The 25,656-nt window shown below is 43.6% G+C and overlaps 1 protein-coding gene across 1 annotated transcript; it reads left to right on the forward strand.

The window, feature by feature from the left end:
* Window positions 1-7,285: 7,285 nt before the first annotated feature.
* Window positions 7,286-19,085, forward strand: LOC137544722 (olfactory receptor 4B13-like). The gene is made up of 2 exons (XM_068265815.1): window positions 7,286-7,322; window positions 18,057-19,085. Exon 2 carries the CDS (start codon window positions 18,090-18,092, stop codon window positions 19,083-19,085), a length of 996 nt encoding a protein of 331 aa, XP_068121916.1. The 5' UTR covers window positions 7,286-7,322; window positions 18,057-18,089.
* Window positions 19,086-25,656: the final 6,571 nt, after the last annotated feature.

Consider the following 25,656-nt stretch of genomic DNA (forward strand, 5'->3'; position numbering starts at 1 on the left):
AGTGTGTGTGGTGTGTGTGCGTGTGTGTGTGTGTGTGTGTGTGTGTGTATGGTGTGTGTGTGTGTGTGTGTGTGTGTGGTGTGTGTGCGTGTGTGTGTGTGTGTGTGTGTGTGTGTGTATGGTGTGTGTGTGTGTGTGTGTGTGTGTGTAGGGAAAGAGGAAGGAAGGAAGGGGAAGGAACTAAAGAAGGAAGGAGGGAAAGGAAAGAAGATATGAAGGGATGGATCCAAGGAATGAAGGAAGGGGAAAATTAAAGTGGATCCAAATGAAAAATACAAGATTTCAGAACAAAAATCTAATTTCTAAATTATAATGATAAATAGCAGTCTTTTTTCAGCTGCATGATGACATATATAAAATATTTTACATTAATTGAAGGAACCCCTCCCTTTCTTTCATTTTGCCGGGACAGAATCCGGCAAACTGGTGGAGGAGATAAAAAGCAAAATGGGCTGCTACTGATGATGTCACAGGGGAGGTGATCTCAGCTTGTGTGAGATGTCACATAGATGACGCCCCTGTGAGGGAGGATAGCTGATGACAAACACACCCATGAACTAAAACCTCCTATTAAGCTCAGAAGTAATGGCTGCCACCTGTATAACCCTAGTTATGGAAAGAGAAGGGTGAAAAGCAGGCACTGAAATGCTCATAGGCTTGAAGGAGTGTTTATTTATCTTTGTATGTGTCAGAGTGGTGCAAATAAATATTTTGAATTAAAAAAAATGTTTAGTTTGGGTCTGCTTTAAGGAAGTAAGGGAGGGAAGATTGAAGGAGGGAAAAAAGGATGGTAGTAAGGAAGACTGCATTGGCCAATAGTGCAATGCTGTAAAAGAAAGAGGCCAAAATTCCTTCATCACCATGTGAGAGACTGTTAAAGTCAAAGAGAAAATGATTACCTTAAATTGTTGCTATTTAAGGTGCTTCTACAATCTATTGAATTAGGAGTTCATCAGAATTTACCGTATTTTTTTAAGACACATTCTATAGTCCGAATAATACATATTCAGACTGCACCAAGTCGTCCCCCCGGCCTCACCCTTGTATTCTCTATCCCTCTCCGTCTGTCCCCCTGTGTCCAGTGTCTCCCATTCCCAATCCCAGTGCAGTTTCTAGGCTAAAATGCACCCAGGGCGAGGGTGTAAAAATTGCGCCCCCCCCCCCCCCCCTAGGTTAGATAGGTAGGTGCCTCTCAGTATAGGTTAGATTAGGTAAGTGCCCCCTAGTATAGGCTAGATTAGACAGGTGCCCCCCAGAATAGGTTAGATTAGGTAGCTGCCCCCCAGTATAGGTTAGATAAGGTAGCTGCCCCCCCAGTATAGGTTAGGTAGGTGCCCCCCAGTATAGGTTAGGTAGGTGCCCCCCAGTATAGGTTAGATAGGTAGCTGCCCCCCAGTATAGGTTAGATTAGGTAGCTGCCCCCCAGTATAGGTTAGATTAGGTAGCTGCCCCCCCAGTGTTGGTTATATTAGGTAGCTGCCCCCCAGTGTAGGTTAGATAGGTAGCTGCCCCCCAGTGTAGGTTAGATAGGTAGCTGCCCCCCAGCGTAGGTTAGATTAGGTAGGTGCCCCCCAGTGTAGGTTAGATAGGTAGCTGCCCCCCAGCGTAGGTTAGATTAGGTAGGTGCCCCCCAGTGTAGGTTAGATAGGTAGCTGCCCCCCAGCGTAGGTTAGATTAGGTAGCTGCCCCCAGTATAGGTTAGATAGGTAGCTGCCCCCCAGTGTAGGTTAGATTAGGTAGGTGCCCCCCAGCGTAGGTTAGATTAGCAGCTGCCCCCCAGCGTAGGTTAGATTAGGTAGGTGCCCCCAGAATAGGTTAGATAGGTAGATGCCCCCAATAATGGAGGGGGGAGCCGCAGGGAGGGCAGCCCGACCTCTCCCTCCCTCTCCTCTCCCGGGCGCCCTCCGTGCTCCCCCCTCAGATGCAGAGTTCGTGAGCAGCAGGGAAGCGCTGTTTACAACTCACCGGCTGCCTGGCTCCAAGCGCTGCTCTCTCGCCGCTGGTCTCCTCTCTCTCTCTGTATACGTACTGATACACGCTGCTTCCTGTAGCCGGAAGCAGCGTGTATCAGTATGTATACAGAGAGAGGAGACCAGCGGCGAGAGAGCAGCGCTTGGAGCCAGGCAGCCGGTGAGTTGTAAACAGCGCTTCCCTGCTGCTCACGAACTCTGCATCTGAGGGGGGAGCACGGAGGGCGCCCGGGAGAGGAGAGGGAGGGAGAGGTCGGGCTGCCCTCCCCGCGGCTCCGGCTCCCCCCTCCATTATAGCGCCCCCCTCCCAACAGCGCCCCGGGCGGCGGCACGCTCCGCACGGGGCAAGAAACGGGGCTGCCCAATCCTCTTTCCCTGTGTCCTCCGATGTCCCTGTCTCCCCATGTCCCCCTTCCTATGTCCCGTCTCTCTCCCTCAGGGGACAGGGGGCACTGGAGAACACCTCTTCTGTGTCAGAGGGACAGAGGAGGACATGGGGACACAAGAGGGACAAGGAAGGCACAAGGGGGACATAATAATTGAGGGGAGAAGGTCCATAAGTCGCCCTTGCACCATGGACACACGAGGTTTAGTATATTTTTTCCCTTGGTTTTCGTCCTCCAAACCTAGCTGCGTCTTATAGTTTAAAGCGTCTTACAATCCGAAAAAGTTTTTCAAACAGGGGTTCATCATTTTTGCTTCATATCTATTTAGTAAATAATGAGACTTTGGATTCTGTTTTGTATTTTTTTAACTGAGGATACGATTAAATCATTTTAAATCCTAATGAAGGCCCAGCGTGTTTTTTTTTTTATTATATCCTGAGAACTAAAACCTTAGTATTGAAAGGGGATGAACTTTCCTACAGTCTTTCCTTATGCCTAACCCTAATGTCATCCTCAGGTGGGTGGGGCTTGAGTCAGCTGAGAGTTTGGTGATATCACATGCCCAAACTCTATGCAGAGGGGAACAGCAGATGTGTCATGGGACAGGCCCCTGCTGGCACCAGTACTGAAACAATACAGGCAGCTTGTGTAGAGTGACCAGACGTCCCGGATTGCCCGGGACGCGTCCCGGATTCGGGGTCCGCTGTCCCAGGCTTAATGAGGTCCCGGGAAACGTCCCGCTTTCAGCAGCGGGACGTCCCGGCCTCGGGACTCTGGCCACTCTCTCCTCAATGAACTGGCAGCGGCGTCTATAGACGCCGTGCCAGTTCATTGCCTGCAGCCTCTCCAGCCTCCTCTTCCGGTGTCTGTTTCCGACACCGGCAGAGCAGAGCAGGGCTACGGCAAGATGGCTGCCGAAGCCCTGTACTGGAGACCTATTTGTGTCTCCAGTACAGGGCTTCGGGCGCCATCTTGCCGTAGCCCTGCTCTGCCAGGCTGTCAGCGCGGTACACTTCAGGAGGAAGGTGGTCCCGGGAGCAGCGCGCCAGAGGCCGGAGACTTCTGCCAGGTGAGTAAATCAATGCTTTCTTTTCCAGGTGAAAGGTTTGCCCGCATTGTTTCTTTTACAGGTGAAATGTTTGCCCACATTGTTTCTTTTACAGGTGAAATGTTTGCCCGCATTGTTTCTTTTACAGGTGAAATGTTTGCCCGCATTGTTTCTTTTACAGGTGAAATGTTTGCCCGCATTGTTTCTTTTACAGGTGAAATGTTTGCCCGCATTGTTTCTTTTACAGGTGAAATGTTTGCCCGCATTGTTTCTTTTCCGGTGAAATGTTTGCCCGCATTGTTTCTTTTCCGGTGAAATGTTTGCCTGCATTGTTTCTTTTCCGGTGAAATGTTTGCCCGAATTGTTTCTTTTCCGGTGAAATGTTTGCCCGCAGTGCGTTTCTTTTCTGGTGAAATGTTTGCCCGCAGTGCGTTTCTTTTCTGGTGAAATGTTTGCCCGCATTGCGTTTCTTTTCTGGTGAAATGTTTGCCCGCATTGCGTTTCTTTTCTGGTGAAATGTTTGCCCGCATTGCGTTTCTTTTCTGGTGAAATGTTTGCCCGCATTGCGTTTCTTTTCTGGTGAAATGTTTGCCCGCATTGCGTTTCTTTTGTACTGACATGTTGCCCGCATTGCGTTTCTTTTGTACTGACATGTTTGCCCGCATTGCGTTTATTTTGTACTGACATGTTTGCCCGCATTGCGTTTACTTTGTACTGACATGTTTGCCCGCATTGCATTTATTTTAAACTGACATGTTGCCCGCATTGCGGTTATTTTGTGCTGACATGTTGCCTATTGCGTTTATTTTCTGGTGTCCGGGGTAACCGTTACTGCATTTATTATTTAATGGTCATAGATGGCTATGTTTACTGCTTTGTGGTTACGGTATACTATTAGCATCACACAGTTTCTGCACACCCATGATGCAAAGTCTCGTTTGTCCACATCATGGCGTAAACACTGCTTTCTTATGCCTCGCTGTTACATCATTACGTTAGCTCCGCCCATACAATGTCATGGCCACGCCCATTTTCACGCCCCCCACGCCCCCCTCCCCGTCCCAGGTTGGACCCACAAAAATCTGGTCACTCTAAGCTTGTGGAACTCTAAAGCCTTGACAATTTTTACAGTGGGTCAGGTGGGATTGTTCTCAAGGGTAGATTCACTCAATGACACATGTTCCATCTTTGTGTCTGTGGTCTCTGTACAGGAGCATTTATAAATGGTATCATGTGTCTGAGTTTAGGACATTACTACTCCAGGCTTTGGAATGTGGCACTTCTTTAGTGAGCCTGTCCTTTATTTTTTAGGGGTTTCCCAACCAACTGTATCCCATGTATGCCTGTTGTGTTTTTGTGTTGTGAGTACTCAAGGTGTGGGGTGTTACCTAACTGTATAGTGGATTAGTCCAATAAGTCACTTTTTTATTCCAAATTATTACATTTTCAATCAATTTTTTTCCAGAAGTGATCAGAAAAATGATTGGAAAATCGATTGGAAATTATCAATTTGACCCATTGATCTGATGTGAAATTGCATGGCAGAGTGGGACACACATGCAAATTAGCATTTGATGTAAGTCTATGAGACACATCAAAAATCGCATTGGTATGCAATTCACAACGCATTTTTTGGTGCATTTAAAATTTGGACCTTTTCTTTCCTTGTGTATGCGTTACATGAATCGCATGTTATTCACATTCAGTGCTTCCTTATGGGAAATCAAAAACAAATGCGATTTGCATGCATTGTGATGTTTTGTTTTGTTTTTTTAAAGGGGGAAATTACTTGAAAAATATTTTTTCCATTGGCCCAATATGAATATTCATTAAAAATGCAAAACAGAAATGCACAAAAAAGAACATAAATGCACCTGAAGAAAACGCATATACATAAAAATTGCCCGAACGGTTCGCCGATGGACAGTTCCTGGCAAAGATCAGCTGTTCGCTCCCACGGCAGACGGTGAGCACATGGCGTGTTCGACCCGCCCCCATACATCATCATTGGGCTAAACTTTTACCCCTTACATCACAGTCAGCAGGCACGTGGCAGCCAATCAGCCTGCACTCCCTCACAGACACCCCACCCCCCTATAAAAACGCAGTAGCGCCACCCCTGCTTCATTCTGTCTCTGGCTGCAGTAGTGAGAGCAAGGGGCAGAGCTTGGGGGCAGAGCTTGCTGGAGATAGGGAAAGTGTTGGCTAGGCCTGTTTTATTGTTCCTTGCTGACTGACTTGCTGTGAAAGCACCCCAAAAGCCCTTCTGAGGGCTACTACATCCTTCTGCTGTTTTTTTTTTTTTTTCTTGTGTGTGTGCAACACTCCACATCGCTGTGCCCACTACTACTGCTTACTGCTATAATTGTGTGCCACATTAGAAACAAGCACAGTTCTACTGTAGTGCCTCATTTTTCACTGTATTGTGTTTGAACTATTGCATATCTCTGTGTCTGATACTCCACAGAACCCACTGCTACACACCACGCTGGCCTGTTCAGTTGAGCGCACGCGTGCACACTACATTAATAAAATAATTTTTGTAAATGACACTGACATTTTTTTTTCTAAAAAATAGTTTTTTTTATAAATAACTATAACATTGTTTTCGTAAATTAAACGCCCACACTGGTCCGTTCAGTTGAGCGCACATGTAGCACTCGCATATCTAAGGGCCTTACAGACCTGTTACCGCCCAATCTCGCGTAGCTGCATGGTCGCGTAACTAGTTAGCATGGTGGAGTTCACAAATAGGCCAAAAATAAAAATTAGGCTGTACACTGAGGCCTAGTGCACACCAGAGCGGTTCTGTTGCGTTTTTAGGAACGCTTGCGGCTGAGGAAACGATTGGGTAATGTATTTCAATGGGCTGGTGCACACCAGAGCAGGTCGGTTTTAGCTGAAACGCAAACTCCCAGGCTGCAGCATTTTTTGGATTTCGGAGGCGTTTCTGCCTCCAATGTTAAGTATAGGAAAAACACAAAACACTTGATAAAACTTTCTGATCAGCGCTCTCCTTGTGTTGGCCTGTGAGTTTAGGTGGATGGCCTTGTCTTGGTAGGTTTGCAGTTGTGCCATACTCCTTCCATTTCTGAATGATCGCTTGAACAGTGCTCCGTGGGATGTTCAAGGCTTTGGAAATCTTTTTGTAGCCTAAGCCTGCTTTAAATGTCTCAATAACTTTATCCCTGACCTGTCTTGTGTGTTCTTTGGACTTCACGGTGTTGTTGCTCCCAATATTCTCTTAGACAACCTCTGAGGCCCTCACAGAGCAGCTGTATTTGTACTGACATTAGATGACACACAGGTGCACTCTATTTAGTCATTAGCACTCATCAGGCAATGTCTATAGGCAACTGACTGCACTCAGATCAAAGGGGGCCGAATAATTATGCACACACCGCTTTGCAGTTATTTACTTGTAAAAAAAATGTTTGGAATCATGTATGGCTTTCGTTCCACTTCTCACGTGTGCACCACTTTGTGTTGCTCTTTCGTGTGGAATTCCAATAAAATTGGTTCATGTTTGTGGCAGTAATATGACAAAATGTAGAAAACTTCAAGGGGGCCGAATACTTTTGCAACCCACTGTATGTGCTGCCCCCCCCCCCCCCCCCCCGGCAGTCTGAAGTACTTTGACCCGGCCCTTGACCAAAAAAGTTTGGGAACCTCTGGTCTAAGGTCATTTTTGAGAAGAAGCCAACTACCTAATCTGTTTTTTTTTTGGGGGGGGGGGGCTTCTACTGAAAGAAACTGATGGATATGAATCTTTTCCAGACTAGAATACTTCCATTCTAAATTGCTATTGTATGCCTTGTCTCTTTGCTTGGGGAACACATCTCCTCTGGGATTAAGTTGTAAGACAAACATATAAATACAGAGGGAGGAAGATGCAGAGCTCTGTCTGCTGGATGGCAGGTACTGTGTGTATTATATGTCATGTAGGGTTGGAAAGCTTCCTATTCTTCTTGGGAGACAGACACTGCAGAGGTACTGAGAAATACATCTCGATTTAACAGAGAAATACACATCGGACAAGCTTGTATGTAGTGATGGTCACTGTTATTTTTGGGCTGGTGAACACCAAAGTCTTGTTTCACTAAACTGTGATAACTCAAATATCACACCTTATGAAAAGATACCACACCTTATCAAAGATATCACACCTTATCAACGTAACACGCCTTATCAGAGTAGCATAGCGAGCGTTACGAACCAGCAGGGGCTCAGGGCAGGACGAGTGCCATTGCCAATTAGCAGGCGTAAGTTTGTAGCGCTCGCTAAGCTACTCTGATAAGGCGGCAGGGGCGTAACAATAGACCCTGCAAGGGATGCAGCCGCAGGAGGGCCCAGAAGCCGCAGGGGGGCCTGTCCTTAGGAGACAGACAACCAAGGGAAAAGAGAGCAGAACAAGGAGAGAGAAAACTTTCTGCTCTCTGCACAATTGTTCTAATGACTGCATCTGCTCAGCCACTGATAAAGAATCATACAAAGTTTTGCAGACAAAGATTTGTAGACAGTCCCTATTCAGTGTGCAGCAGGGTCTTGTGTACAGCCTGTTCTACCTCCAGCCTCTCCCCTCCAACAGTGCTGGGTCCTGTAGGGATGCTGGAGGAGTCTGGACATGGAGAGAAAAAGTTTTCTGCTCTCAGCATAATTGTTCTAATGACTACATCTGCGCAACCACAGATAATGAATCATACAAACTTGGACAAAGTTGGTGGGAGGGGGCCCCATCCAAAGTTTTGCAGGGGAGCCCAGTGATTTCTAGTTACGCCCCTGTAAGGCGGGTTAACTTTGAGAAGGTGTGATATCTTTTGATAAGGTGTGATATCTTTTCATAAGGTGTGATCTAAGGTGTGATATTTGAGTTATAGTGAATCAAGCCCCAAGAGCAGTTCTGAGCATTTTTTAAAACCCTTTCGGGGAGAAAACCGCTTGGCTACTGTTAGTTAATGAGCTGGTGCACACCAGAGTGGCTAATTTTCCTCCTAAACTCTGGTCCTGTAGCATTTATGAGATATCTGAGGCAATTCTGACTCAATGTTAAGTATAGGAAAGTGGAAAACTGCTCTGAAAAACACTAGATCAGAGCAGTTTTCCAAGCGTTTTTGTTACAGAAGCTGTTCAGTTACAGGTTTACTGTAACAAAATATAAAATCTGCTACACAAAAACGCTCCAAAAAATGCTAGGCATGTTTAGAAAATCTCTCTAAGCATGCCTAGAATCGCTCTGAAAAACAGCTTCAAAAATCACTACCGTTTGCAGATCCGCTAGCGTTTTTTTCGGGTGCACTGGGCCTTAGTGTGAATTTGTGCAGCTTTGAAATGCAGTAATCAAATGCATAAACATCCTGTTGACCATCCTGACCAATCACCTGCTCTTTACCCAAACATGGTATACATTTCAGAATCTGGCGTTAGTTAGTTCAGTCTCCATGTCTCCATGACGTGCCGTTAGAAAGTCCAGTGATTGGGCGAAACATGTAGGAGAGGTAGGAGGCGGAACCGGACTATCCCAGGACCCACGTAGAGTGCATAGCGACGTGCATGGAGCAACGCAATACCGTGTTCTAGCCGTGGACTCTCTGGACTTAGGCGGATACTTTTCGTGCAAGTACTCTCCCAGACCCTCTGACGCTACCAAAACCTCCAGACACAGGAACAGCTTTTTTCCTCAAGCGGTAGCCATACTTAATGCAGAACCACGTTAGAGCTGCTAGGACTTGATAGTAATCAGCACAGAACTGAAAAATGAACAATTCTCACATTGCTTACTGCCACTATACTCACATACTGTCCTTGACTTGTAATATACACACTGTCTGCCCTTGTATTGTTTTTGTTTGTGTTTGTGTTTGTTAAGCAACTGCCTAGACAAATTCCTTGTAGGTGCAAACTTACTTGGCCAAATAAAATTGATTCTGATTCTGATTTTGACCAGCAACAGATGTTAACACTAGACTGGTGAGATCCATCCTTGGCTTTCTTTTTGCAGTGGCAGCAGGAAACATATCGGACACGGACAGTAGCACCTTCTTATGCTGGATCCAGCAGGAAGTTTTTTTGGGTGGGAGTGCTGGCCAGCTGGTGTGTCTGCTGTAGTTACAGCGTCGTCTGTAGATGGCATTCTGGGGTCCTTCAGTTCCTGTTTTTAGGGGCGTGGGACAAAGTCCTCTTTGGGTTTATGCTGGCTCTTTTTAGTCAATAAAGGTTTTCATACTTTTCCAACACAGGCTGAGAGCTGTTTATTTATTTTTTTGCTTTCACATTATGCTATTCAGCTAGCCCCTGCTTATGTAGATGTGAGGGAAAGTGTGAATATAAGAAGGAATGGTGCATTAAATGCGTATTTTTCCACAAATATGGCAGCCTCCATATCCCACTCACTTTATGTGTCCTTTAAAGGATACCAGAAGTGAGAGGGGTGTGGAGGCTGCCATATGCATTTCGTTTGTAAGCAATACCAGGTGCCTGGCTATCCTGCTGATCCTCTAATACATTTAGCCATAGCCCCTGAACAAGCATGCAGCATATCAGGTGTTTCTGACATTATTGTCAAATCTGACCAGATTAGCTGCATTTCTGGTGCTAAATAGATCAGCAGAACAGCCAGGCCATTACATCACCATTCATTGCGTATGTCATTTCAGACAATATTGACCTCGATATTAAAGGATGCCCGAAGTGACATGTGACATGATGAGATAGACATGTGTATGTACAGTGCCTAGCACACAATTAACTATGTTGTGTTCCTTTTTTTCTTTCTCTGCCTGAAGGAGTTAAATATCAGGTATGTAAGTGGCCGACTCAGTCCTGACTCAGACAGGAAGTGACTACAGTGTGACCCTCACTGATAAGAAATTCCAACTATAAAACACTTTCCTAGCAGAAAATGGCTTCTGAGAGCAAGAAAGAGGTAAAAAGGGGAATCTCTTATCAGTGAGGGTCACACTGTAGTCACTTCCTGTCTGAGTCAGGAATGAGTCAGCCACTTACATACAGGCATGGCCGGATTTCTGGCAAGGCCACATAGGCCATGGCCTAGGGCACCAGGAAAGCAAGGGGTGGGCTGTGGGCAGCAGGGTGGCATTAGCAGTTAGCGTGCCGAACATTTGTCCTGCAACACAGAGTTTACACATGGTGGTGAGTGTCTACCAACAGCCGGATCTGGCACTCAGGGGATGAAGGGGTAGCAAACAGGCACCAGTGTTCTCTGAGCTGGCTGTCAATCACCAAATGTGCCGCCCGCCAAGGAATTTACAATCTAATCCCTTCCATCATGTCACTAACTGTCCTCAGAGGACCCTACAATATAATCCCTGCTGTGTTGGGGGGGAGGGGGAGTTTAGGATGCTGTTGGTCCGGTGGAAGAGGGTCATAGTGGGCCTTGGGGGGCAAAAAGTTCAAATCCGGCCCTGCATACAGGATATTTAACTCTTTCAGGCAGAGAAAGGAAAAAAAGGAACACAGCATAGTTATAAGTGTGCTAGGCACTGTACATACACATGTCAATCTCATCATGTCACCTGTCACTTCGGGTAACCTTTAAAGCAGAACTGCTTAAAAAATAAGAGTTTCAATTACCTGGGTCCGACCTGTTCCCACGCAGCCACTCACCGATGCTCGGGTCCCCCGCCGTGGCTCACTTTCACTTCGCACAGTTCGGGGAACTGCGCCTGCGCGACCCTGGCCATGCACATCCCCGTTCACCTTCATGTAGCCGGACACATACTGCGCAGGCGCAATAGAGATTTTCTCGTACTGCGCAGAGCACGTCTGGCTACAGGAACGTGTACTAGGATACGTGTGGCCAGGACGCAGTGGAGGTTGACTTACAAATCGACCTCCATTATGGGAAAAAAAAGTGAGCAACGGCGGGGGAACGGAGGATCGTCCAGGATGGCGAGGAAACAGGGCGGCTGCCAGAAACCCCAGGTAAGTGAAGCTTATTTTTTAAGCAGTTTACAGTTCCGCTTTAAGTCAGCATTTAAAACAGGGGCACCTGTGACAGGTGAAATATCTGACATAGAAAAGGATAGCAAAAGATTATGCAGACAGAATAGGAAATGAACAATCCCTGCCTACATATACTGGGCACATATACACCTGCCTACATATACTGGAGACATATACCCATGGCTACATATACTGGGCACATATACCTCGAACTACATATACTGGGCACATATACCCCTGCCTACATATACTGGGCACATATACCCCTGGCTACATATACTGGGGACATATACACCTGCCTACATCTACTGGGCACATATACCCCTGGCTACATATACTGGGCACATATTATACCCCTGGCTACATATACTGGGCACATATACCCCTGCCTACATATACTGGGCACATATACCCCTGTCTACATATACTGGGGACATATACCCCTGGCTACATATACTGGGCACATATACCCCTGCCTACATATACTGGGCACATATACCCCTGCCTACATATACTGGGCACATATACACCTGCCTACATATACTGGGGACATATACCCCTGGCTACATATACTGGGCACATATACTTCCAACTACATATACTGGGCACATATACCCCTGCCTACATATACTGGGCACATATACCCCTGGCTACATATACTGGGGACATATACACCTGCCTACATCTACTGGGCACATATACCCCTGGCTACATATACTGGCACATATACCCCTGGCTACATATACTGGGCACATATACACCTGGCTACATATACTGGGACATATAACCCTGCCTACATATACTGGGCACATATACCCCTGCCTACATATACTGGGGACATAAACCTCTGCCTACATATACTGGGGACATATACCTCTGCCTACATATACTGGGGACATATACCTCTGCCTACATATACTGGGCACATATACCCCTGCCTACATATACTGGGCACATATACCCCTGCCTATATATACTGGGCACATAAATGGCCTAGGATTTCTGTTTTTGTCTTTAGTAGATCAGGCCCTTTGTTCATTGTCTAAAAGTGGGGTAATAGACGAGACCTTAAACCAGTGGTATCCATTCTTTTTTTAACCAATGGCTGCACTTCATATTAAAGCGGACCCAAACCAAACTTTTTTTTAATTCAATATATTTAGTTGCAGCACTCTGACACATACAACGATGAATAAACACTCCTTCAAGCCTATGAGCATTTCAGTGCATGCTTTTCACCCTCTTCTTTGCATAACTAGGGTTATACAGGTGGCAGCCATTAGCAATTCCTCCTTTGCTGGACACCACCTACTCCACCAGTCTGCCGGATTCTGTCCCGGCAATATGAAAGGAAGGGAGGGGTTCCTACAATAAAAGTAAAATATTTTATATTTGTCATCATGCAGCTGAAAAAAGGCTGCTATTTATTATTATAAGTTAGAAAATAGATTTTATTTCAGAAATCTTGTATTTTTAATTTGGGTCCACTTTAAGATAAATCTTGTGGGCCAGAACACATACTGTACATACAAAATTTATATATATATCTTTAAAGGACAACTATAACGAGAGGGATATGGAGGCTGACATATATTTGTTTTTAAACCATACCAGTTACCTGGCTGTCCTGCTGATCCTCTGCCTCTAGTGCTTTTAGCCATAGCCCCTGAACAAGCATGAAGCACATCAGATGTTTCTGACATTGTCAGATCTGACAAAATTATCTGCATGCTTGTTTCAGGTTCAGACACTACTGCAGCCCAATAGACCAGCGGGCTGCCAGGCAACTGGTATTGTTAAAAAGGAAATAAATATGGCAGCCTCCATATTCCTTTCATTACAGTTGTCCTTTAACATTTTTCTACTTAAAGGGGAACTTCAGCCTAAACAAACATACTGTCATCAAGTTACATTAGTTATGTTAATTAGAATAGATAGGTAATATAATCTCTTACCCACCCTGTTTTAAAAGAACAGGCAAAAGTTTGTGATTCATGGAGGCTGCCATCTTTGTCATGGGGGCAGCCATCTTTTTGGTTGAAAGGAGGCGACAAGGAGCATGAGATACAGTTACAACTGTCCTGTGTCCTGATAAACCCTCCCAGCTGCACACGCTAGGCTTCAAATGTCAAATTCAAAATGTTAAAAAAAAAATTGCACCAAAACAGCAGAACGAGAACAACAAAATCAGAAATCCCATCATGCTTTGTACAGCATCAGGGGAAAAAAGCCCGGCAGTATTCTTCTGTGCAGCTAAAAATGAGGCTTGTATAAGAGAAACAAAGTTCTGATGCTGTGAAACTGTCAAAGAAACACCAAGCCTTTTCAGTGCTGCTGAGTCGATTTTTAGTCCGGAGGTTCACTTCAATGCAGTAGAGTCCAACATGGGTACATTCTACCAATAAATGTATCATTCGCAAGAACTAGGCATCTGGGTACAAGAGAGTCTTCCCATTTTCCGTGCTGCCCGTAGTTTCTGCATCATGCCCAGTTAAATGTCTTTGACCTGCTAGGTGGAACAGTGCTACGTTAGTCTTAGAGCAGCCTTGGGAAGTATTTCTGAAGATGAGAGCATCAGTACTGCACATGCGTAATCCTGGACTCGAGCATGCGCATTATGGATGTACTCGGGAGCTCGAGTGCTTCTGAAGGCTTCCTGAAGACTCTCGAAGTGCTAACAGATTGAGAAATTTAGCAGGCCACGGCGCAAGAACAATGGGCAACATGGAGAAACAGGAAGGCTTCTTAGTATTCAGAGCCTTCTCTCTACTTAGGTAAGCATCAGACCTGAAGTGAATTTCCTCCGACCAGTGATGAGCGAAAATTCCGATATTCTTTTCTCATAAATTTTCATAAAATAATGTTAAATTTGACTTTCGAGTGAAAACAGCATTGAAAATAATTTTGTAATACGTTTGTGATTTTTTTTGCATATTTCGTGAATTTTCACGCTAAAATAAATTATTTTTTTCACATTTTTGCTGCAAAAATACAATTTTTATGAACATTTTTCAGAAATCGAAAATATTATTTTCGATGCGAAAATGACTGGCGAAAATTTAAGAGCAACACTGCCTCAGATTCACTTAAAACCTGCTATTAAGCTGAGTTTTAAATCCTCCAGCTGATCCATACACATCTTTGGCATTCCAACAAATGTAGAGGATCCCTTTTTTTCTAAAGAAACAAACATTTTCATGTAAAACTAGTGAGTATAGGTGTGTCAATACATGTGTGAAATTGTACTTTCTGCTTTGTGCAGATTTCTGAACCAATGCAACAAGTCCAACCTGTACACCGTTGCCATGGCTTTCAGAAAGTTTACTAGAAGGTTAAAGCAGGTTGTAAAGTGACCTTAAATAGCAACTGTTAGCCATAATATCCCCCTCCCTAAAAAATACACATGTAAGTAGATAAATACTTGCTCCACTTACATAACAGATGTATTGCACTGTCCACCTATTGGATGTCATCAATTTTTTGGTCTACTTACTAAACTATCCCACTCCTGGCAGTGGCCATCTTGTTTCCTAGGGTAGAATATCCTCCATCCCCCCCCCCCTTCCCTGATTGCCCTCCATCCCCGCACTTATTCTGAGCACAGTGGGGAGAATAAATGCAGCAGGCTCAGACTCACCTAATAATGGATCCAAGCGCTGCTGTTCCCAGCCAGCGGTAGTGCAGAGAACATAGAAGGGAACTGCAGTGCCTGGAACCTTTATTAGGTGAGTCTGTGTGCGCCACCTTTATCCATCCCCATTGTTCAGCGCGGGGGAAGAGGGGGAAGGCAGTTGCGGCAGATGCGGCAGGCGGGCAGAGAGGTAGCGGACATGCTACTGGAGGAGGGAGGCAGAGGACAGTGACAGGAGATAGCCTCTGCCCCCCCCCCCCCTCCCTCCGCTCTAGCAATGGCTGCAACCACTGCAGTGTAGAGGAGACCAGGTGGTCAATCACAGCGCAGAGAGGTGAGTGACAGAGGCTTCAGCCAGTCAGGCTGATTCAGCATGCATTGTCACTTCTCTTTTGCGTCTGGGTACGTTTATAGAGCCTGGGGCATGCGGAGAAAAAAACCTATTAGGAAAAAAAGTAAGATTGATTTTAAACGTTTGAATTGCCTTGTTAGCATCCTTTTTAGCTATGTAACACTCTGCAATAGAAAATGTATTTTGTATTTAATGCCTAACAGTTACTCTTTATCAGATGATATGTAATGGCATCTCCTCCTCTTCCATCCATCCATCCACTTATATCATGCAGTAGGGAATTGCAGATTTTCAAAACAGCTTATATACCATAGCTGGGATTTGAACCCAGGACATAGTGTGTAGTAGGTAGCTGTCTTAACCTCTAGACCATGACCCACACTACATGCTAAAGCTGGCCTAGCATAAACCATACTACCATTATGATCAATTCGATGAAAAAAGTAGCATGATTAAGGATTTGTACTTTTTGAAAAGCATGCTTATATATCATAGCTGGGATTTGAACCCAGGACACAGTGTGTAGTAGGTATCTGTCTTACCCTCTAGACCATGAACCACACTGCATGGTAGTAGGTATCTGTCTTACCCACTAGACCATGAACCACACTCAGGGCCAGGCTGAGGCAGAGGCTGGAGAGGCTGCAGCCTCAGGGCGCAGTGTAGGAGGGGGTGCACAATTCATTCAGCTGTCATTCCCAATTGTGTTTGAAGCAGAAAGAAATAAGAAAAGGTGATACATGGCAGCGACTGCAAGCCAAATAAGTAGAGATTAAGGTGTTGGGGGGGGGGGCCCTGGGGCACCTCTTAGTGTAATAGCAATCAGTGTGTGACAGCTGGGGTGGGAGGGATGGGGGGGCGCACTTTGCTGTCTCAGCCTTGGGTGCTGAAGAACCTTGTCCCACCTCTGACCACACTACATGCTAAAGCCTGGCCCTGAGTGTGGTTGATGGTCTAGAGGGTAAGACAGCTACCTACTACACACTGCATCCTGGGTTCAAATCCCAGCTATGGTATATAAGCATGCTTTTTAAAAAGTACAAATCCTTAATCATGCTACTTTTTCTATCGAATTGATCATAATGGTAGTATGGTTTATGCTAGGCCAGCTTTTGCATGTAGTAAGGGTCATGGTCTAGAGGTTAAGACAGATACCTACTACGTCCTGGGTTCAAATCCCAGCTATGGTATATAAGCATGCTTTTCAAAAAGTACAAATCCTTAATCATGCTACTTTTTCTATCGAATTGATCATAATGGTAGTATGGTTTATGCTAGGCCAGCTTTAGCATGTAGTGTGGGTCATGGTCTAGAGGTTAAGACAGCTACCTACTACACACTGCGTCCTGGGTTCAAATCCCAGCTATGGTATATAAGCATGCTTTTCAAAAAGTACAAATCCTTAATCATGCTACTTTTTCTATCGAATTGATCATAATGGTAGTATGGTTTATGCTAGGCCAGCTTTAGCATGTAGTGTGGGTCATGGTCTAGAGGTTAAAACAGATACCTACTACACACTATGTCCTGGGTTCAAATCCCAGCTATGGTATATAAGCATGCTTTTCAAAAAGTACAAATCCTTAATCATGCTACTTTTTCTATCGAATTGATCATAATGGTAGTATGGTTTATGCTAGGCCAGCTTTAGCATGTAGTGTGGGTCATGGTCTAGAGGTTCAGACAGATACCTACTACACACTGTGTCCTGGGTTCGGAGGAGGAGGAGGAAGAGAGAGAGAGAATTTTTTATGCTATTCCGGAAAATTCCGTCGGAATTATAAAATTTCCGCGGAATTCCGTTTGAGAGGTATAGGAATTCCGCTTTGACTACCGGAATCGGAATTGACCTAATTCCGGCCGGAATCACGGAATTTATAATTCCGCGGAATTTTCCGAGCATCCCTACTTCAGACCTCATAGATAGCAGGGGCATGTGTGCCCCTGCTAAACCGCCGCTATCCCGCCGCTAAACTGGGGTCCCTTCACCCCCAAATCCCCCTTCGTGCAGCGCATCCCCTCTTCCTGGTTGGGGCAGGGCTATCCGCCGCAGCCCTGCCCCACGCGCGTCTGTCAACGCGTATCTCCGCCTCTCCCCCGCCCCTCTCAGTCTTCCTTCACTGAGAGGGGCGGGGGAGAGGCGGCGATGCGCCGCTGATAGACGCGACTGGAGGCAGGGCTGCAGCCGTTAGCCCTGCCTCCAGGAATGACCAATTCCAGGACCAAGTGTTGCAGTGGGGGGTTTGGGGGTGAAGGGACCCCCGTTTAGCGGCGCGATAGCACACATGCCCCTGCTAACTATGAGCTCTGAAGCGAGATTTATTCTCGCTTCAGAGTCTCTTTAAGCTATCAGCAAGCAAGAAAATTCTCAAAAATAATTTTGATAGTACGCTTCCACCTACTTTTTGGTACTTTTTCAATTGCAGAGTGCTGAAATGTTATTTTAAGGGATGAAAGAGGATGAAAATGTATCCCCTGGGAGAAAAGTCAGGAGAAACAGTGAATTGCATATGGGCCGCCAATGTCTGTTATGTAGATTTGTGTAAAAACAAACAAAGGTGAAGCTACTCTTTAATTTCAAACTGAAAAATATTCACTTACAGCTGAACATCTTTATTTGATGCAGAAGATATATTACAATCAATGTTATCACTTCATCTAATGTAAGCATTATACATTCTTTTCACTTTTGTTTTTTATTGAAAAGGACTCATATTAATTCAAAACAAAGAACAGTAAGATGGGAAGTCGAGTCAACTCAAGCGCCTTTGTGTTCCTGGGGCTGGTGGAGATGGAAGAATTGCATTATCTGTATTGTGCCCTGGCAACTGTTGCCTATCTTTTTATTTTGACTTTAAGTGTTGCTATTGTGTTTGTGGTGTTGACTGAGCCAAGCCTCCATGAACCCATGTACATTCTCATCGGCAACCTGGTCCTCAATGGACTTATCGGAAGTACTGCCGTTCTTCCAAAGCTAATAGTTGACCTGATCACGTCAACTAAGCACATATCGTACGATCTTTGTGTCATGCAGTGTTTGGCCACGGCTTTGTTTGCCATGTATGAAATGAGAAATTTCACCATCATGGCTTGTGACCGATATTTGGCCGTGTGTTACCCTCTGCACTACAACACTTTGATGACCAAAGAGAAGACCATGAAGCTCATCGCTGGATGTTGGATCTTCTCTTTTGTATTGGCTCTTACGGGAATTCTCCTAACGTGGAACCTTACTCTTTGTGGGGATAAAATAAACAACATATTTTGTGATAATATGTCCCTTGTTGCGCTGTCCTGCTCTGATTCTTCTATTAGCAGATTAGTTTCAGCCACAGGGATATCCATGTGTTTTGTTGTTACTATACTTGTTACCATCTTTTCCTACGTGAACATTTTTGTTACCTGCTCAAAACTCTCTAAAGAGTCCCGTCAGAAGGCCTTCCACACCCTGATGACGCACCTAATCAACTTTTCCATCTTCTTAGTGGGTATCTTCTTTATTGTCATCAGATATAGGCTGGGAAATGTCCAGCTGTCACTTACAGTCCATGTTCTTCTGTCTATAACGCCTATGGTGTTCCCACCAGTATTTAATCCTCTGATATATGGCGTACGGACTCACGCCCTAAAAATGAATGTCTTGAAATATTTCTGGAAACTACAGCTGGAGACAAAATCGCTAAAGCAGTCATCACTGAAAACTGTTACCAGCTGGCAAAAAAAGATAAAGAACTAGAGGATAGACTGCACAACCTCAAGTGAGTGTTTGGTTACAATAATAAATCCTAAATATTTTTATGTACGATCTGAGTCTGTAAGTGTTTTCTTCATTTTTGGAAACCATATTAAAATGGAATGGAAAAAGGAAAAAAAAACCTAACTCCTTATTGTCTCCTAACTCCTTATTGCCAATATAGTTCTCCTGCCTACCTTTCTCCTAAAGTTATGTCATTCATGTAAAAAAGCACAATTCACCCTCCCACATCACTGTACAGCTAGTGCTGGGTGCAACCACTGCATATACACAGTATATCCTCTACAGCTGCTATTCCCTTATCACTGCCGTTCAGTGTTCACTCTCTTCACAAACAGATGTTAGCTGTAGCAAGAAAAATGACTGATTCCTTGTGCTTCTGTACATGGACCTCTGCATTGGTGATTGCCTGTGTCAGGAACCGGCCCCACAGCATGCCTGCAGAGACAGTTCCTGATGGGTTTTCCACCAAACTTGAAAGGAGGAGCAGCCGTATTTAAGCTAAAAGATGGCTGTCACCCTCAATCACACTCTGGCAAATGAAGAGAAAGATCCGCACCACCTTCAGAAAAGCTTAGTCTGTTTTATTGGAAAAAAAACATACAAATTTAAAAAGAACTTTAAGGCAGGACAGTCCACTGTTTCGGGCTCCTGCCCATCTTCATGCTGCCTAGTTCTGAAGTAACATACAAAAACACCAACATATATACAGAGAAACAACCAATCACTGAGTATATACTAATTAGAGGACCTGATGGGAAACAGCCTATTTACATATCTAGTCACACCTCCAACTCCCCCATTGGTGGATCTGAGCAAGATCCAAACATTCAAAAAATAACTGTCAATAATGGCTGAATAAAAAAATATCAAAATCAGGCATGCCTCTAAGATGTATTGGCAAGATATCAGCCAAAACGCCATGGTGGAATATGCTGAATAGCAGAAAAAAGAAAAAATCCAAAAAGTAACATTTTATTAAAGAAAACAAAACATCAAAATCCGCATGGAAATGACACATAAACGCATCAATACGACGCGACGCCATACCCGCATACGCGTATAGATGACGTAATAATGCATATCCTCTATCTAGACCACTGACGATCAAAAATACGCATCTATGCCGGACGTATATACACATGAGACAAGCGCTCAAAAAATGATGCATAAACGTATAGAAAATTACGTATCAATAAAACAATCGCCTAGAAAGTGCCACATGAACGCGTCCTAACTATACGCAATCTTTGCGACTAAAAATACGCGTAAAATTAACCAAACACCAAAAAATGCCGAAAAAATGCCGAAAAATGCCAAAAAAATGCCGAAAAAATGTCAAAAAAAGCCGAAAAAATGTCAAATAAATGCCAAAAAAATGCCAAGAAAATGCTGAAAAAATGCCAAAAACATAAAAATGCCATATATGAAAAAATCATGCCATATATGAAAAAAATCAATTCAGCACTTTCCACCAATGGTATATCAGATGATTGGTAGTATAATAAAAAATATCCAATAAAAGAAAGCTAATAAGGCCTATAAATATCTATGAGTCTATCAGTATCACCAATCTAGTCTCAAATCATACTCTTTATTTAACCCACTATTCACAGTGTCAAGTTCTCTGATCCATTTAGATTCTAACTTCAATAATCTAGACAATCTATCACCCCCTTTATTATCCTGTTTAACCCCATCGATGACACAAACCCTAAGCTGACTAACATTGTGTCCAAAGGTAGTAAAATGCTCTGAAACGGCCTGATCCATATTCTTTTTGCGAATGGTAGATTTGTGCGAGGCCAAACGATCTTTCAATCTCTGTGTCGTTTGGCCAACATAGCACTTACCACATGGGCATTTAAGCATATAAACCACCCAACGAGAATCACAAGTGTACCTATCTCGTATGGCATATCGTTTACCACTCATAGGGTGAAAAAAGGTATCACCCTTAATGAGGCTATTACAAATATGACATTGTAAACAGGGAAAAATGCCACATTGCTTTGGTTGTTTATTAATACTGATATCAGAATGAACCAATTTACTCCTAAGGGAGGGTGCTCTTTTGTAACAGAACATAGGGGGGCGATTAAATTCCTTAATATAAGGTAATGAATCCCTAAGAATATTCCAATGTCGTTTAATACAACGTTCCACTTGACTACTGACTACACTATAAGTGGAAACAAATGCAACCCTATCTTGTTTGTCTTGTCTACCAGAGCCTCTCCTTCTCCTACCCCCACCTGGTCTATTATCAAGTTGGTTAAGAAGTAATTTGGTAGGGTATCCCCTTTGCTTAAAGCGTACCACCATTTCGGACAACCTCAAGTCTTGTTTGCCCTCCTGGCTGACAATTCTGTCAACCCGTTGGAACTGTCCACCAGGGATATTATGGATCATGTGCTGCGGGTGAAAACTCCTGAAATGTAAAATAGCATTCCTGTCGGTCTCTTTACGAAAAAGATCGGTCACCAAGTGTCCATCTTCCTTGATAACCATGGTGTCTAAATAAGAAATCATCAACTGATGATAATTGATGGTCAATTTAATGAATGGACACTTCAAATGCAGGGAACTGACAAAATCAACTAGGGCCGAGTGTGGCCCCGCCCACAGACAAAAAACATCGTCTATGTAACGAAGCCAACATCTGGCATATTTCTGAAAAAAAGAATTGGTATAGACAAAGGCTTCTTCATAAAGACCCATAAAAAGGTTAGCATAGACAGGGGCCACACTTGACCCCATCGCTGTTCCCCTGCATTGAAGATAAAAAGACCCATCAAAAAGAAAATAATTTTCTCTCAAAATAATATTCAAGAGCGCCAGCAGGAAAGCCCTTTGAGAGTCGTCAAAATCAGACGATGTGAACAAATAATGCTCGACAGCCTCCACACCCCCATCGTGTGGGATGGAGGTGTAGAGGCTCTCAACATCCAGGGTCACCAACAACCAATGATCTTCAACATCAGTAAACTTACCGATCTCTTCCAAAAAGGCCCCAGTGTCTTTAATAAATGATGGCAGGCTACAAACAAATGGTTGGAGAATTCGATCAAGAAAAGAGGCTAAGGGAGAAAAAACAGAATTAGTAGCAGCAACAATAGGTCGTCCTGGGGGAAAAAGAGTATTCTTATGTATTTTTGGTAAAGTGTATAGCAATGGAGTGGATGGGCACCGATTGATAAGAAACTTAGATAAATCATCACCAATTAATCCACTATCATGGGCTTGTTTAACTAAAACATCAATTTTGCCCATGATGGAAACAATCGGATTACCATCCAACCTGCAATACACTCTAACATCAGATAATTGTTTCTCAATTTCCTGGATATAATAATCCCTATCAAGTATGACCACTGCTCCTCCCTTGTCCGCTGGGCGAATGATGATTTGTAAATTCTGTTCTAAAGATCTAATGGCATTCCTTTCATCTGAACTCAAATTATGATTCACAACTAGCTTTCCCGTTCTCACTATCTTCTCAACCTTACCAATATCCCCCATGACCCTTTTAGAAAATAAATCAATGGCCGGGTGACTATTTGGGGTAAATGCACTTTTATTCCTAAGGCCCAAACCCTGTAATGTAAGACATTCATCTCGGGCAGGAGCAGTGAAGTGAAAAATACTCTCAGATCGGGGAGTCCCGAAAAATTTTTTTAGTTTCAGTGTTCTGAAAAAACGATTTAGTTCGACATCCAGTGAAAAAAAGTCCGGAAAACTAGTTGGGCAAAAAGAAAGTCCATATTCGAGAACCTTCTTCTCAGAATCTTTTAATGGATACTTAGAGATATTCACGACCAGTGAGGGTGTCAAGGTCGCTTCCTGAGTTGCATTGGACTCTTCTGTTTGATTATATTTCCTCCTGTGTTTCTTACCACCTCGTCTGTTCTTACGTTTGTTGTTTCTGGAGAGTGGTCCCGGGAGGATAAAAAATCAGAAGATGATCCTCCAGATGTATCTACACCAGATTGATGCTGTGGTCTACGGTTCTTTTTAATGTTACCCGGTCTACCTCTCCCTCTAGGGGATGGTTGGAACGGTTTCTTGCCGGGAAGGGTCCGCCTCTGCCAGCTGTAAACATAGCCATTAGTATAGTCATTTCGGTCCCTTTTAAACTTAGATCTCTTAGAGTCCTCCAGACCAACAGCAAAAGACTTCATTTTGGTGTCTAAAGTCTCCAGATAAACCTGAAAGTCATCATCACTGAGGATATCTTTAAGCTCAGATTCCAACATACTCATTTTAATCTCCAGTTTAGGAAGTTCTCGGTGTATACGAGCTACCATATGGACCATCGAGTCAAAAGAGGCTTTATTCCATATTTTCGCCCACACATTGGTAAACTCCACATCATCTGAAAAAAGGAAAGGAGCCACATGTGATCTACTTGACCGTGGGATAACACCTGCTCGATGATATTCTGCCAGTGTCTTTGCATGCAGGTCCAATGTCACCCACGATTTCCTAGTCACGCTTTAAGCAAAGGGGATACCCTACCAAATTACTTCTTAACCAACTTGATAATAGACCAGGTGGGGGTAGGAGAAGGAGAGGCTCTGGTAGACAAGACAAACAAGATAGGGTTGCATTTGTTTCCACTTATAGTGTAGTCAGTAGTCAAGTGGAACGTTGTATTAAACGACATTGGAATATTCTTAGGGATTCATTACCTTATATTAAGGAATTTAATCGCCCCCCTATGTTCTGTTACAAAAGAGCACCCTCCCTTAGGAGTAAATTGGTTCATTCTGATATCAGTATTAATAAACAACCAAAGCAATGTGGCATTTTTCCCTGTTTACAATATCATATTTGTAATAGCCTCATTAAGGGTGATACCTTTTTTCACCCTATGAGTGGTAAACGATATGCCATACGAGATAGGTACACTTGTGATTCTCGTTGGGTGGTTTATATGCTTAAATGCCCATGTGGTAAGTGCTATGTTGGCCAAACGACACAGAGATTGAAAGATCGTTTGGCCTCGCACAAATCTACCATTCGCAAAAAGAATATGGATCAGGCCGTTTCAGAGCATTTTACTACCTTTGGACACAATGTTAGTCAGCTTAGGGTTTGTGTCATCGATGGGGTTAAACAGGATAATAAAGGGGGTGATAGATTGTCTAGATTATTGAAGTTAGAATCTAAATGGATCAGAGAACTTGACACTGTGAATAGTGGGTTAAATAAAGAGTATGATTTGAGACTAGATTGGTGATACTGATAGACTCATAGATATTTATAGGCCTTATTAGCTTTCTTTTATTGGATATTTTTTATTATACTACCAATCATCTGATATACCATTGGTGGAAAGTGCTGAATTGATTTTTTTCATATATGGCATGATTTTTTCATATATGGCATTTTTATGTTTTTGGCATTTTTTCAGCATTTTCTTGGCATTTTTTTGGCATTTATTTGACATTTTTTCGGCTTTTTTTGACATTTTTTCGGCATTTTTTTGGCATTTTTCGGCATTTTTTCGGCATTTTTTGGTGTTTGGTTAATTTTACGCGTATTTTTAGTCGCAAAGATTGCGTATAGTTAGGACGCGTTCATGTGGCACTTTCTAGGCGATTGTTTTATTGATACGTAATTTTCTATACGTTTATGCGTCATTTTTTGAGCGCTTGTCTCATGTGTATATACGTCCGGCATAGATGCGTATTTTTGATCGTCAGTGGTCTAGATAGAGGATATGCATTATTACGTCATCTATACGCGTATGCGGGTATGGCGTCGCGTCGTATTGATGCGTTTATGTGTCATTTCCATGCGGATTTTGATGTTTTGTTTTCTTTAATAAAATGTTACTTTTTGGATTTTTTCTTTTTTCTGCTATTCAGCATATTCCACCATGGCGTTTTGGCTGATATCTTGCCAATACATCTTAGAGGCATGCCTGATTTTGATATTTTTTTATTCAGCCATTATTGACAGTTATTTTTTGAATGTTTGGATCTTGCTCAGATCCACCAATGGGGGAGTTGGAGGTGTGACTAGATATGTAAATAGGCTGTTTCCCATCAGGTCCTCTAATTAGTATATACTCAGTGATTGGTTGTTTCTCTGTATATATGTTGGTGTTTTTGTATGTTACTTCAGAACTAGGCAGCATGAAGATGGGCAGGAGCCCGAAACAGTGGACTGTCCTGCCTTAAAGTTCTTTTTAAATTTGTATGTTTTTTTTCCAATAAAACAGACTAAGCTTTTCTGAAGGTGGTGCGGATCTTTCTCTTCATTTGCCACAGTTTGAGTCCCATGGTGTCCGGGACTATTAGATCTGCACACCTGACCATCTGAAATTGATGGAAGCCAAGCAAGTGCGACTCCACACTCAAAACCCTCAATCACACTCTGCAAGACTCAGCCACCACTACCAGTCGTCCGTGAACGCGTAAATTTGGAAATGGCACCTGGAATAAAGGGCACCTGATATAGACGGAAAAAGCTAAATTTGCCTTCAATGGATGCCTGGTGTAGCCGAAATGCCAAATTCATCTACAAAGGGCGCCTGGTGAAGCTG

Source organism: Hyperolius riggenbachi, chromosome 2 (genome assembly GCF_040937935.1).
Source record: "Hyperolius riggenbachi isolate aHypRig1 chromosome 2, aHypRig1.pri, whole genome shotgun sequence".
Lineage (NCBI taxonomy): Eukaryota > Metazoa > Chordata > Amphibia > Anura > Hyperoliidae > Hyperolius > Hyperolius riggenbachi.

Excerpts from the sequence above, each read along its gene's own strand:
- LOC137544722 (XM_068265815.1), top strand. The coding sequence starts at position 18,090 with ATGGGAAGTCGAGTCAACTCAAGCGCCTTTGTGTTCCTGGGGCTGGTG.